This window comes from Styela clava, chromosome 2 (genome assembly GCF_964204865.1).
Source record: "Styela clava chromosome 2, kaStyClav1.hap1.2, whole genome shotgun sequence".
Lineage (NCBI taxonomy): Eukaryota > Metazoa > Chordata > Ascidiacea > Stolidobranchia > Styelidae > Styela > Styela clava.
Window position 1 is genome coordinate 15,499,454 of NC_135251.1, and position 13,855 is coordinate 15,513,308.

Genomic DNA, 13,855 nt, shown 5'->3' on the forward strand with positions numbered 1-13,855 from the left:
ACAAAAATTGCGATTTGGCCAAGTCATTCTTAATCCTTATCCTAAGGCTTCAATTATGGATAAGCTCGACTAGCTAGCTGTTTCAATGCACCGCCAAATTCATTATTGGTTTCTCTTGCCAGCTTCGCGGACTGACCGAAAACGGCTCGAAGCATTTCAATACCCCCTTCACTTCGAAATACTTTTTAAAATGGCGTACGATAGCCTCAAAGCATTCACGTTCGTTCACAATCAATTCAATGACTCAGAGCATTGCCTACCATGCAAATGCCTAATTCACTCCCCCATCGTGTCCACATATATCCCAACCATTAGACTCGGCTATAGCCTTAAAATGGTACAAAAATGAGCCCAAATGTTTCGATCAATCAAATTTATCCGGTTGTCGTTCCGGCCTGAACATAACCCCTCATCACATGTTCCAGTGGAACCCTTTGCTATACCGGTATCATCCTATTGACTAACATAACAATATCTAAGCCTATCCAGATTTAAACACATTAGGTCACCTATTTAAGAACTAGGGACAATTTTACAGACTTAAAAAGACCCAAGAACACTAAAAATCTAACTGAAACAACCGCAGCTACATTACTGCAATCCACAGCCTTCTCTAACAGGATAACAAAAGAAAGAGTGACAGTGCCGTAGCGTCTCGGTGTCTCCAAAGTTAAAACACAAAATATAGCAGTAATATCAAATAACAGCATTCAAAAGACAAAAAAAAGCATGTCACGCTTTAATCAACCAATGAGCATATATGCTCATTGATTCAACGAAATCGAGTAGGTTTATTTCATTTTTTGTCTAAATAAGCCAGGCTGATCGGCGCGGCCGATGGCGCATCGCATTCACTTGTCATAGTGTCACGGTAAAAAAAATGTTGCTTCTGTGGTTGTAGAATGTAGATGAATCAGAAGACTCAAGAATTCAGGATTGGTTGTTTATTGCACGGCAACTCCAATATCAAACTTAAAACAGCATAACAGATTACATCACTAAAGAACTAAAAAACACGACCGCCCGCCAGCGCAGCAGCCGCAGAAAAAAGGGGAAAAGACATAGGTAGTTTTTTTCTTACGTGTCAGTGGTCGGAGTCCAGATCCGACAAAACAGCATTAAACAAGGGTAAACATACTAGTCTATAAACATAAAAAAAATATATACACACAATGGACCTTTCCCCGAGCATCGACTTCCGTGTTTACTTCGTGACATTGGCCAATCAGCAAGATGCAAAAAGTGACGTAACAATGCCCCCTTTTCCCATCCGCTCAGACACTTTTCTCACTCAGACAGATTTTCAAGCGTGGTTGTAAACCTCGTTTTTGAACCCTATTCGTTTGTTTTCAGTTGTGTTTCGGAAACTTAAATAAAAATCAGATAATTCAATGACCACTCTGTCTTCCTAGAAGTTTTAATTTAATTGCAGTAATAAAAATTAGTGTAGAAATAGCTGTGATAGACTAGCCTGAAATTTTTTACCGGTACTTTTAAAAAACAGATTGTTGTGTGCGATGAAGCATAATGATGGTTTGAAACACATACCCCATTTTACAGGCGCTAACTCGCAAAAGCACTCCGAAAATAGCACTGAAAATTTTGCAATGGTAAAGTATAGGAAGAATTTTACGGGGGTCAAAGGGCGGGGAAAGGTCCATATAAACACGGACACTTTAGTGTTTAGTCCGTGACAATAGCACCTTTTGGGTAAGCGAACACGCACTACTTCTTGTATCAATACCTTCCCACCTAAAATCTGTACGCTTCAAACCTTACTTGAGGTTTGGTTTACTTTTCCAATTCTATAATCAGTTTTAATTATTTTGTTTTTATCAATTTTTTTATCGTCTGTTGCTGATTATGGAGTCGAAATAAACTTATCGTTATACCTCCGATTACCCTATGTGGGTTCGTAGAGGCTGCTTCATCACCCGTCGAGTCCATGCATCTGAAACAAATAACTGACTATCTAACCCCACACCCGACAAGAACTAGTGATCGGACGAGACGCTGTGGTACGCGATATTGTTAATCCGTCTCATCACTTGCACTAAATTGTTCTTTTCCGTTCTTACTCCTCAGTATCCTGTCACAACTGCTTTATTCTGTCGCGTGATGGCGCTATGGATCGAATTCATATTTAACATTATGTGTTAGTGAAGTCGACCGATGGAAGTTCTCAGAATATTCTAAGCCGATCTTTGAGCTTTCAGACCAAGCTCAAATCACGAGCAAATTACTGAACTACCGGTACCGTATCAGGTTGAGATAAAAATAGCTTTCATTGAATATGATGATTTTTAAAGGATAATGAAAGCCGCAGCGGGACAGCAGGAAGAGTATTTGAGAGCCGCATGCGGGGTTGCACATCACAGATCGAGATAGCCTAATCTATTTTGAACTCGTCGTACAAGTTATTGTCATTTTACACTCAGACATCTGAACATTACCTTGAAAAGCTATGGCTGTATGGTAACACATTTTGATATGTCAAAATCTACAGATCTAAGGAAATGACAGTTGAAGTTGAGACAATTGAAGTATAAATTGATTTTTGATTGCTTATTATTTCTTTAATCTGTTAATCAGTAAACTTTAAAATGAATGAAGTGAATACCAAACAGCAAAATTGAATTTTATATTTTCTTAGAAAATTAACCATTCTTATTGCTATATTTTAGAGTTTGTCATAATGTCAGTTTCCTTTGGATTCAAGAAGAAAATAGAATCCAAGGTTGTGAATGTTGAAAAGCCTAAAAATGAAGAGCCGGATTATCTTGAAACCGTAGAAGGAAAAGTAATAAAATCAACTAAACTTCAGAAAGAACCACCAAGGGATTTGGTTATACCCCTAATTAAACAAAATGTTTATAAAATACCAACATCTGTGAATAAACAAAAGACATCAGCAGAAAATGTTATCAGTAGTATTGATGCGGAAGCAGCTAAAGAAATTCTTGCAGAATCTAAAACATTTTTAGAAGATACTGATCAAAACGGAGAAGATTTTGAAAATCTTGCAGTGCCACTTCTTATGAAAAATAAGGTGCCCGAGGGATATGAAACTGATAATAAACTAGATGTATCATTGCGACCTGATGAAGCATCAGAGGCCCAATATGATCAAATCCCTGTGGCTGCATTTGGCATGGCAGTACTGCGTGGGATGGGTTGGAAACCTGAAGTGGGAATTGGCCGAACTTTCAAACAAAACACAGAAATGTTGCACCAGCAAGTTAGGCCTAAAGGTTTAGGTCTTGGTGCTGATGTGGCTACCCCAATAAAAGCTGATACAACTAAGACTACAAATCGAGATGAAACTCATATAGAGGAAAATCAATTAGCACTTGAAAAAGGTGCTAACGTATTCATTCACAGGGGCGCATTGAGAAACAAATATGGTGTCATTTTGGGCCTAGACATTGAGACTGCAAGATGTATTGTCAAAATGGCAATAGGGGGTAAATCTGAACAAATTGGACAACACTGTCTTAGAGTTGTTACAAAAAAGGAATATGATAAAAATGCGAAGGATTTAAGTAGACTTAGCAAAGCATATACTGGGGATAACATGCTTATAATAGGTAATGGAAAAAATACAGAGGAAAATGATAAAAGACGAGAATCACCAGGTTCTGACAGAGCTATGTCACACCAAAAAGATACAGATATGAAGCATAAAGAAAAAAGGAAAAGAAGACACAAAGAATATTCACCACCAAAACATAAAAAATCAAAGAAACATAAGTCAAATAGAGAGATTTCTCCAAAACAAGACTCAAATTCTACTCTCTCGCATTGGGTACAACCTCAAATGAGAGTCAGAATTGTTGATAAATCGTACAAAAAAGGCAGATACTATCTTGAAAAAGTAATTATTGAAGATGTTTTAGGTGGTGGACTTTGTTGCTGCAAAACGACAGATGGTAGATTGTTGGATGATATTGAAGAATCAATGTTAGAAACAGTTATTCCAAAATCAGCTTCCGATTCTTATATAATTATAGTGAAATCAAAATTCAAATCGAAACATTCAGGGAAACTTGCTAAAATTCTAGAAAAAGATAAAGCAAATTGTGAAGCTCTGGTTCAGTTAATTGAAGATAGAGATGTTGTGGTTCGGGTTGCTTTTGAAGAAATGTGCGAGTATACTGGCGATGTTGAAGCCAGTATGATGTTTTAATTTTGCCCAAAATAAAAAGCATTAATTATATTTTGCCGTTAGGTTGATGGTAAGATGTTACAGCGTTTTCAATATATTTTGGATGCCTTTATTGGAATTCGAAAACCTTATCATTTAGATATGTGTTTTATAAATTTAGATACGATTTGTAATTTTGTTCATTTTCTATAACCTGATGCCTTTGGATAAAAAACAATCTTATATCAACAAGTTTATCATAATATGATTTTGATATAAACTACTACTCTGCTAACTGATTTGATTTCTAAATTTATGCTTCGATAATTATCAATTAATCTCCTAAAACATGGTAAAATAAATTGACTAAATACTGTTCACACACAGAAATTTTATATCAGTCATCCAAGTATTGCCAATGTTGAACGAACGGTTTTCGATTCCTAATTTGACAAAAAATAGACAATACGAGTATTCTGCAAGTGATAATATCTCTTTATTGTTGCTTCTAACAATTGCAGATGATGAATTGTATTAAAATGGAATTTCTATCGCACTTTTATATTTATGTTTTGTAATGATGTCTTTTCAGTAATAGGGTAGTAATAATTTTTAGCTTTTATAAGCATTCCATCATTAAATTGATTGGATATACCTTCATCAATAACACAAATGATAGTGAAGTACTAACCAACCCTGCACTGCAGTGACTCAATATTTGCCTGAACCACACTGTGAATAGCTCAATATCTAGGTACAAACAGACGAAAAAAATGTCGTATCCACATCCGACTAATAATTACTACCCCCCTCCACCTCCAAACATATCAATGGATCCACTTCCTCCAGGTATGTCCTTAATTTTCTATTAATGTTGACCATAAATTTCCTGGTCCTGAGCTTTGATAATGTTTTGAATCAGGATGGGAAATGAGGATTGACGAGGCAACAGGATGGCCCTTTTTCATTGATCATAGAAACCAAACAACTACATGGCAGGATCCAAGGCCTCCAAAACACCAAAGCTCTTATCCGCATCAGGTGGGTATTTCATGTAATTAGATTGATCATAAAATTTTTCTTGATACTCAGTCTCAGTTTTGTTAAAATTAGAAAATTCAATGCTTTGATAAACATTCATTTTTTTAGAAATTGATATAGTTTATGTAAACTTTTTCACTTCCAGACTGGAAATTATTACTTGTGTCTTCCTTTATTAAATAAATTTTGGCTTCAGGGTTTCATTCTATGTCATATGCATACATTCAGTAATGATGTTTATTGAAAATAATTGCATGGCTGAATCTTGAAACCAAGTAGATATGAATAACACAATTAACAGAGCACTTTGAGCGAATGACCAGTTAATTTGGAGTCAATGTTAGTGTGGAATTGGAACATGACATATTCATACTCATTTTCAACTTGCATTCTCATTCTCTGTGTCAGAGTAAACCCTAGAGCCAGAAAATTAGATTGTAAATTTTCTCCGAGCTCGGCGGTGTGGCGCATCGAACTAAGCATTGGAAATACGCTCGTCACCGCATCTCTGATTATCCTGCACTCGTTTGAATTCGATGAGACACAATTATAAGCGAGAGACTCCTCGGTGCCATAGAATGGTTCACATAAGCGCTGGTCGGTAACGGCTTCCTCTACCATCAAGCCTTGCATCTGAAACAAATAACTGTCTAACTGATGCCATACGAAACATGGACTTGTAATTGACGGTTGGCCGTGGTTTTTTATATGATTAAATCGTCTTTTATTAAAGATTTTTTCCTCCCCAGGATAAATATGTAAGTCCTAACATAATAATCATAGTACTTTTATTAGAGTAGTTGATGGCAACTGATGTAAAATGTAACATAAGATTGTGAGGATAAAATTTCAGAGATGCATAATCTTTACAATCTAATCTTATTTCAATGACTAAGTCAATTAACACTATGATTTTTTACTATTGATATGTGTTAGTGTTATCTAAGCTTATAGTAATTGGCGTTATTGTTAGGGAGGAAAGAAACTTTTTCATTCAATAAACATATGAATATCTAATTCTATTTTCACTGATGTATAATATTAAGATAATTTGTATATTGGGAGCTTGCAAAAAATTCTTGCGTTGCGAGTGTGGTTACTGCAGCTGTCGCTTTACCTTCTAGAATAAGAGACGATGATAAGAATAAGCTCGAGTAATGAATTCCGATATTCCGCCGCACGGTATTTAATAGGTATGCATTTTATCATTCATTTTCTCGCTTAGTAACGGAGCTCCGTTTCTCTGGAAGGTACATCATTAAAAACAGTTGGCATGTGCGACTTCGTCACGCAATGATATCGTATTCCGAGTGAAAATAACGCTTGCGTTATAGTTTTGTTATTAACGTGTGAGCTCGATTAGTCCATGACTATATCCATCGTTGTCTCGTGTCGCGTTGCTTTCTAGAATTCTCTCGATTTATTTTCTCTCGTCTGATTTGCGAAACCTCTAGTACTGTCTCGAATTGACAGCGTCATAGACTCGATTGTTTGCGCGAAATTACAGGAGATTTCTGGAATAGCCCAAGCCTGGTTTATATCTCGTGGGAGATGACTGCCGACTATTTTATTATTTGAATCCTTCGCTAGCGTAGTTTAAATTTATTCGAGACAGATGCTCGCCTTTCCCAGATACTTTGACATGTTTGAAATGAAACGGCCTCAATTTATTAATCGCTATTTTGAAGACGAGGACGAAAGCCCTTTTACGGTAAATATACCTATTTATGTATATGAGTTTTTATTAACCTATTTCGTCTTTATCGGTATCGGCGAGGGTTAAAACAGTAGGTTCCATTTTCTAAGAATTTTTATTAAATTCCTTCTTAAGTGCAGTATTACAATTTAGAATTAATTTTATCGTTATCAGAACAATCAACTGCCTCAACAAAATAAGCAACCCAAACGCATACAAGTACCTGTTCAACATGAGCCAACTGCACAGCAATATCAGCGTCAGTTTCAGCAGATGCCTATACCACAACCGAGTGGTGTTTCTCATAGTCAACAACACAGAGATACAACAGCGCCTGTGAACAACGAAATGCACCGGTCTGCTGAAATGGTAAGAAATCTTACTGAAATTCCAGTTCGACATGTCCCTTTAAAGGAACACGGTGAATATGTTTCGCCACCTAGTTATTTGCAAAGTAATGTGGATATTGAGAAAATGCCAAAAGAAATGGCAGTATTAGATACTCCAATCGAAAATAAAGTGGCTGATGAGTGCAACTCAAAAACGGATGTCTTGGAATCACCACAGGAAACTGAATCACAGAATTTGGCAGAAACATCAAAGCGCCCAGTGGTTCGGAAACAAACATCTTTAATTGTGTCTGACGATCACACCACCCCAATACCGATGCCATATGATTCTCTTGATGACAGTATACCTGAGGAGATAGAAGATGCTAAGGATAAAAGTCCTCAACCTAAAATGAAGACCCCCACCATTCGAAAACAAACATCTCTCAGAGTATCGGATGATCACACAACACCAATCCCAATGTCGTATGTGCAACCATCATGCTTGGAATCACAGATTGAGGAGGAGCAGAATGAATGCGAAGGAAATCAAAAATTGGAAATGAAACAAGATTCGCCTTTGATTGATAAGTCTTCAAATTTGATGGAAGACACAGACCCGAATACATGTGAAAAGTCTGAGAAGGTTGTTATTAGCCGTTCAATGTCACATGATGAGGAAATGGCAAAGCACAAGGAAAGAGTTGCACCCGCACCACGAAGAGTAATACCAATAAAAGTTGCTAACACATCAACAGCTCAAGCGAGTAAAGTCCCCTTGTCATCAAATCAGGTACTGGAGGAGAGTGTGATGCATCTTGGTTTGAGCAAGCTGGCCAATCATCATTCTTCAGAGCAAGCTGGCAATCACGGCGCATTTTCATCACATGCAAATTTCATTAAATATCAAACAAATCCATTTGCCTTATACTGCTTTGATGTAGCTTCCATGCATGCAGAGTGCTTTTACTAAATATTAATCATCTCTATTTTTGTTTCAGGCAAGAGAAGTGCCTATAAATGTGCAACAGGGTACAGCCAGGCCAGTTCAGAGGCAACCAAGAATGCAAAATCATGTAACTCAACCACAGGTGAGTAATAATTTTAAAATTATTTACAATATTATTTTTGTATAGTTATCTAAAAAGTAAATATCTTTTGCTAAATTTGAATGCTCATGTAATCGAAAATAATTTATTTATAAAACAGCAATATATTTTTAATTTCAGCATCCCAGCCCAGAACCAACCATGTCGACTCCTGTTCAAGCTGGAATGCCAATGCCCCAACCACAACCTACAGCTCAAGCAGCACAGCCGAGCACTTCTTATACTGAGCAGGGTGACACATACACTCAACCTAAGCCACCTGCGCCAAAACCCAAAGAACAGTGGGTTGATCCGAGAATTACTGCTGCTCTGGAATCTATACAAAAAATAGCTGATGAAGCAAGGACTGTTGGTACACAAGTCGACGTAATTGAAGTGACATCGAAGGATAAGAAATATCTAACTTTAGAAGAGCAATTGACAAAACTTTTATTGAAGTTGGACTGTATTGAATCTTTTGGAGATGAAAATGTGCGGTCAAAGCGAAAAGCATGTATAAAACAAGTTCAACAAACGCTTGATGCTCTTGAACTTAAGTTAATTGCTAGCTGAAATTGATAGTACTTTATTGTGTCATATTTAAATTTGCATGTTCAGTAGCCTTCATGTGATCTCTGTTTTTCACATAGTTCATAATATTGAATGGGAAGGGTTAACCTAGTTTCAGGACTCTGACCTGAGGTACTATGTTACCAACCTTCTGTATCCGTCATACATCTTGCTCTGTCTGGGATCTAACTTCTTGATCTATTGTGTAACAGAACACCTTGAACTAGTGCTGGATTTCATGAATTTTTTCAGTTTCTTTATATATCTTATCTCGCTATCTGTATTTTCGCAATATTTTCACGAAGAACTTTCTCATACACCAAGAATAATAAATTTCATCATTCAAATTCATGCTTTTTGTTGCACTTTTTATGAAATTTTTCGTGTTATATTTGCTTGTTATAATAAACAAACACGTTTCAAGTGATCTCCATTTTGTCTTTATTGACATCTGAAAAGACTTGCGAGAACCATAATATGGCAGGGCTGCGCGTATTTTTCAGTTATAATAAATAAATAGGAATGAATCTACTATTTCGAATGGATTGTAAGCTGAAATAATTTATCATATTTACGGGTAGCTGAAATTTCAGGTTACACGGCACACACTGAGCGTGCGTGTTTCGGCTTTGTGGTGAACTGTTTCGCCTTATGACGATTTGCACTATTAAGTTTTTTCACCTTTTTTCAGAATTGAACTGGTCTTTCTATTAATAGTCTTTTATTTAAATGCAGAATTAAATGAAAATGATGAACAACATATCTATATTTTACATTTTAACATACTGACGACCGCGCGCCTGTACGCCAGCCGCGTACGTCCGCAAATCGGATGGATAAGTCGTTGTATTAAGTATATAAATATTTATTTTTCGAATAATCCCATCCGTGCGTTAAAGCTTGGTACTGATATTGGGGTTACCAAGTTCTGGTCATCTGCATCGTTCTTTAGCTTCCAAGCCTTTGATCGGAGTTTATTTCGAGATTTCTTCGATTTCGTGTCACATTTATCAGCGTCACTGTTTTCAGTTTTCGAATATTTGATTGCAATATCCAATTCCATCCGCGCTGGAAGTATGGATGTGACATTAATTTCATAACATACCGTTTTCACTGGCAGGCGCCAAGCGACTTTGTCGGATCACTACTAGTTTAAAAACATAGCATATAGATACTTTTCATTAAACCGTTTTGGTAGTTAGTCGAATTTCAGTTTTGTCTTGTTTCTTTTAGCAATATGAAAATAGGAACAGCTTTAATATATAAGTCTGTTAACTAGAGCCATGACGAGAAAAACTTCCACCAACCCGTATTATAACAGGTTACCATGCAAAGAAGGTTGCGCGTTTAAAAATTTATCGTCCGCCTTCCAGTGTAAGAAATTTAGGCTACGTTCCTGCTCTAGTAGGGCAAAGGCAACATATGGCGGGTGTGTGGGGAGTAGGAATTGTTGATACCATATATCAGGGGTGGCCAACCTGCCTTCGACCGCGATCGACTAAAATCTTTAAAATAGCTCGCGATCGACTGATCGGTAATAGGGTCCTGCACAAAGACGAATGGGTAATGAATACACAGATAACTGCACACAAGCATAAAAAATTCCACCACTGCCAATAAACAGGCTTTTTGGGCGGATTCTTGATAAAATCGACACAAATTTTTTATTTTTTTGTTCCATTTAAGTTGTTGATTTGATTATTTAATTGAACCCGGAGTAAATGTTTCATCATTTATTTAAGATTTTTTTAAATCATACAATTCAGATTTTTAGCCGTACGTGTTGAAAATTCTTTAAGAAACCTTGCCAAGTATTCATGTATAATCTAAACAGCAAAAAAATAAATATTCTCAAACCATGAATGTTACATGACTTCTCAGACAGTATCTAATTTACAATTACCAATTCTTCGCTCGCTTGGAACTAGAAAAAATTGCGCATTGTGATGCCCCTGCTACCATTGCGACTGAAATTGATCTCACTACTTTTGGAGGGAGACAATAACTTTCGCATACTGCAGTAATTATTGTAGGATCGTTTGTCAGTCAAGACACGCGATATTCGGCACTTCATTTTTAAACCTCGGCAGCGGCAAAACTTGCATTTGTTAGGACGTTAGGTAACAATATGCGCTATTGAGCTTGCCCAGAATCAAATACTACTGTATGTGTATATTGTATTTTTCGCATGTACAGTACTGTATTCTTCCTGTTTTAAAACACACAACTGGTTCAAGGCGATTTTTTTGGGGTCTTTCATTAATTCACTCAACATCAGTCGACCGGTCGATCGACGTGTTGGCCATGTTGGCCGACGTGTTGGCCATGTATGAATCACCATAAATATGTAAATCCTATCCTATGTCCCTTTTGATCGGGTTCAACCTTCTACAAAAGTTGTGAGACAATTAAGGACAGTTTTAATTTACCATTAGCTATAGATCATCATCTTTGTTTATAAAGTTTCTTAATATACGAGAATAGTAATCATTACCTCTTGCTAGATCTCCTTGCGCTTTATCGGGTTCTGAATTTTTTTCTATAATATTCGGTTTCTCCTGTCCCAATTGGTCATTACAAAGCTTCATATCACCGCCTACGTCGCTTTTCGAACCACGTATTTTAAATCCTCGCTTTTTCTTACTTTTATATCTGATGAAGGTATTCGAACTTGACGTCTCTGTTAATGAAATTTGACCTAATAAAATTTGAACAATACCAATCAATCCAAGTAAAATTAATAAATGAATAATTCAATCGAAATAAGGTGCTTGGAATTTCTCTTGATAAGTTTGATACCCGACATCGGGTTTTTGAAATTTTATTTCGAAAGTCCTATGCAATAGCCAAGTAACCAAAAGACATAATGAACTTAGGTCCTAGTGTTGTTACGTCATGCCTACTAGCACATAGGTTCTCAAAATGCTCCATACGGAGCCCCATAGCTCCGCAAGAAAAAACCAGGAGCTCCACGAGAGAAAACTAGGGGCTCCGCGAGCTATTCGTTTACTTATTGAAATATTGAATATTTTTAAATACAAGAGATCCGGGTCATTAAATAAAGTAATTTTAGTTTACTCAAGAACATTATTCGGTGAATAAACATTTTTTTGTTAGTTGTTTTTATAAATTTATTATGGAACTCCGTAAATAATAGTCAATCTCCTAACGGGCTCCACAACCCGAATAGTTTGAGGACCCCTGTACTAGCACACTCTTGGGGTTGGGAATGTGTCAATTCGAGTAATTTTCAAATATATTCGTTTATTACTACGATTTCGTGGATTTGAAACTCTCATTTATGACGGCATAATACTTTTTACGAATACACTATGGCGTCACAATGAATATTCATTTATAGTGTTTTAAATAAAAAAATCTGTTTTTTCCAATATTCACGCAATCAATTTCGTTTATATAAACATGTGAGCATGGAAAATCATAAACCTGTAGTTATTTCTTTTTTAATTGTAAGTTCGATTTCGCTCCTGTATCTTTCCACCTTTTCTCGCAAGCTATCCACCATTGCTTGTTGGTTAGCGCAAAATGCTTTGGCTCGGAATAGACCTGACGGGCATCTGTGCATTCGATTGCCACACATGGTATCGTGATCAGAGTCATCATAATTTGCCATTCCTGGCATTGGCTGCGTTTTCTTGGCAATTGCAACTGATATGCCAGGGGCTACTGGCGGGGCGTATGGGCAGATGGTGCTCCAATAATCTGAATATGAAACATAAATACAATTGCATAATGCATACGTGTTGATGTGTCAACTGCCTTTTATTCTTACTTGGTATGCTCGATCATACCAACAATAGGAATCCACAGAGAATCGATACGAAAGTAGTAAATGGGTTTAGGGATTGCTTTTGTGTAAGTGCAGTTTGAGAATAGTAGTAGTTTGCTACTACGACCTACGTAAATGCACATAACCTTTTCCTATTTAAATTGGTAAAACTAGACTCATTTTAAATATAATTAAAAGCATAGCTGAGCCGATATCACACCCCGTGTATAAAATTGAAGCCAACATGGTCAAATGGACATGGATATTAATTATTAAATATTATCTATCGTGTATTAAGATTCTATTGTGCAAATCATGAAATAAACTGACCTAACGGAGAATTCACATTCTTTGGGATGATGATACCATTGCTCAAGCATTTTTTACAACCTGAAGACATTATGAGATGTATGTATGAACATCTGTCGACGAAATTTTCGAGTCTTTACGGACTGAGGTTCATATACTATTAATATTACATTATTATGCTGTAATAGTAAGCATTTTTATGGACACAATCATTGAGTTTGCGAACAAGATGTTTCGTTATTGGGTATTTTCAGCATGTTGAAAAAAGAAACAAGCTAATACCGATTCTGCGATTGTCAGCGTTTCGCAGACTCTAACGTTGAGGATGTCCGGGAATAATAGGCTTTTACGGACTAAGCTCTCAAGTCGACATTTCCAGCTGGACCGTAATATAAACTACGGTAGTTAGAGTCTACTGCTACGGTTTCATCTTATACATGTGACTACAGACTGGTTTCTTAAAAGCACTTTCGGCGGTGTATTACTTCTTACGTACGTGCTATTTCCCATCTCTCAGTCAATATGTGGTTGACTGACACTCTATAAAGTAATCAATCGTGCACCTAATTTAGCTATTTAATTTGGGTCTTCCGTAGTTTCTTACCCGTCAATTTCCCATCGCTACTGTTGTCATGTTTTTTATTCTAAATCTAATTCTCAATCATATTTCGGGTTCTACTGCAAACACTTTCTAAAGCTACTGATTTGCTACTGATTCCCGTACATCTACTATAAAAATACAATTAAATAAACCTTCATAATACCACAGAATCATCACAGTCCAGGACCGCCTGCTGAAGATAGGCTCTCATTTACAAGGTGTCCCAGGATGATAAGATTTTTAATTGTTACGTCACCGACAACTTGTTATTTAGACTCCAACAAAAA

At 36.6% G+C, this 13,855-nt stretch overlaps 3 protein-coding genes across 4 annotated transcripts in view; 2 read left to right on the plus strand and 1 right to left on the minus strand.

Moving 5' to 3' along the window:
* The first annotated feature begins 2,150 nt into the window (after window positions 1–2,150).
* On the plus strand, window positions 2,151–4,735 carry LOC120335365 (G-patch domain and KOW motifs-containing protein-like). Its single transcript, XM_078120360.1, has one exon. It carries the CDS (start codon window positions 2,696–2,698, stop codon window positions 4,184–4,186), a length of 1,491 nt encoding a protein of 496 aa, XP_077976486.1. The 5' UTR covers window positions 2,151–2,695; the 3' UTR covers window positions 4,187–4,735.
* A 15-nt stretch (window positions 4,736–4,750) lies between these two features.
* On the plus strand, window positions 4,751–9,293 carry LOC120335364 (uncharacterized). 2 transcript variants are annotated; one of them, XM_078120370.1, is made up of 5 exons: window positions 4,751–4,993; window positions 5,067–5,185; window positions 7,056–7,250; window positions 8,212–8,301; window positions 8,440–9,293. In XM_078120370.1, exons 1-5 carry the CDS (start codon window positions 4,918–4,920, stop codon window positions 8,869–8,871), a joined length of 912 nt encoding a protein of 303 aa, XP_077976496.1. In that variant the 5' UTR covers window positions 4,751–4,917; the 3' UTR covers window positions 8,872–9,293. The 2 variants fall into 2 exon arrangements, with proteins under 2 accessions (XP_077976496.1, XP_077976499.1); XM_078120373.1 differs by lacking the exons at window positions 4,751–4,993; window positions 5,067–5,185 and adding an exon at window positions 6,201–6,896.
* A 406-nt stretch (window positions 9,294–9,699) lies between these two features.
* The window catches only part of LOC120335366 (uncharacterized), a 118,074-nt gene continuing 113,918 nt past the window's right edge, over window positions 9,700–13,855 (minus strand). Inside the window, exons 2-5 of the mRNA XM_039402862.2 lie at window positions 12,989–13,147; window positions 12,316–12,591; window positions 11,363–11,548; window positions 9,700–9,936 (exon numbers count right to left, since the gene is read on the minus strand). Coding sequence (XP_039258796.2) covers window positions 9,734–9,936; window positions 11,363–11,548; window positions 12,316–12,591; window positions 12,989–13,058 — 735 coding nt within the window. The 5' untranslated portion in view covers window positions 13,059–13,147 and the 3' untranslated portion in view covers window positions 9,700–9,733. The remainder of the gene's footprint in view (window positions 9,937–11,362; window positions 11,549–12,315; window positions 12,592–12,988; window positions 13,148–13,855) is intronic.

What these genes read in the sequence shown, in the direction of transcription:
- LOC120335365 (XM_078120360.1), top strand. Translation starts at nt 2,696, where the DNA reads ATGTCAGTTTCCTTTGGATTCAAGAAGAAAATAGAATCCAAGGTTGTG.
- LOC120335364 (XM_078120370.1), top strand. Translation starts at nt 4,918, where the DNA reads ATGTCGTATCCACATCCGACTAATAATTACTACCCCCCTCCACCTCCA. An exon ending in AAAGCTCTTATCCGCATCAG is followed by an intron (nt 5,186 to 7,055) that starts GTGGGTATTTCA and finishes TATCGTTATCAG; the next exon opens with AACAATCAACTGCCTCAACA. An exon ending in TGCACCGGTCTGCTGAAATG is followed by an intron (nt 7,251 to 8,211) that starts GTAAGAAATCTT and finishes TTTTTGTTTCAG; the next exon opens with GCAAGAGAAGTGCCTATAAA.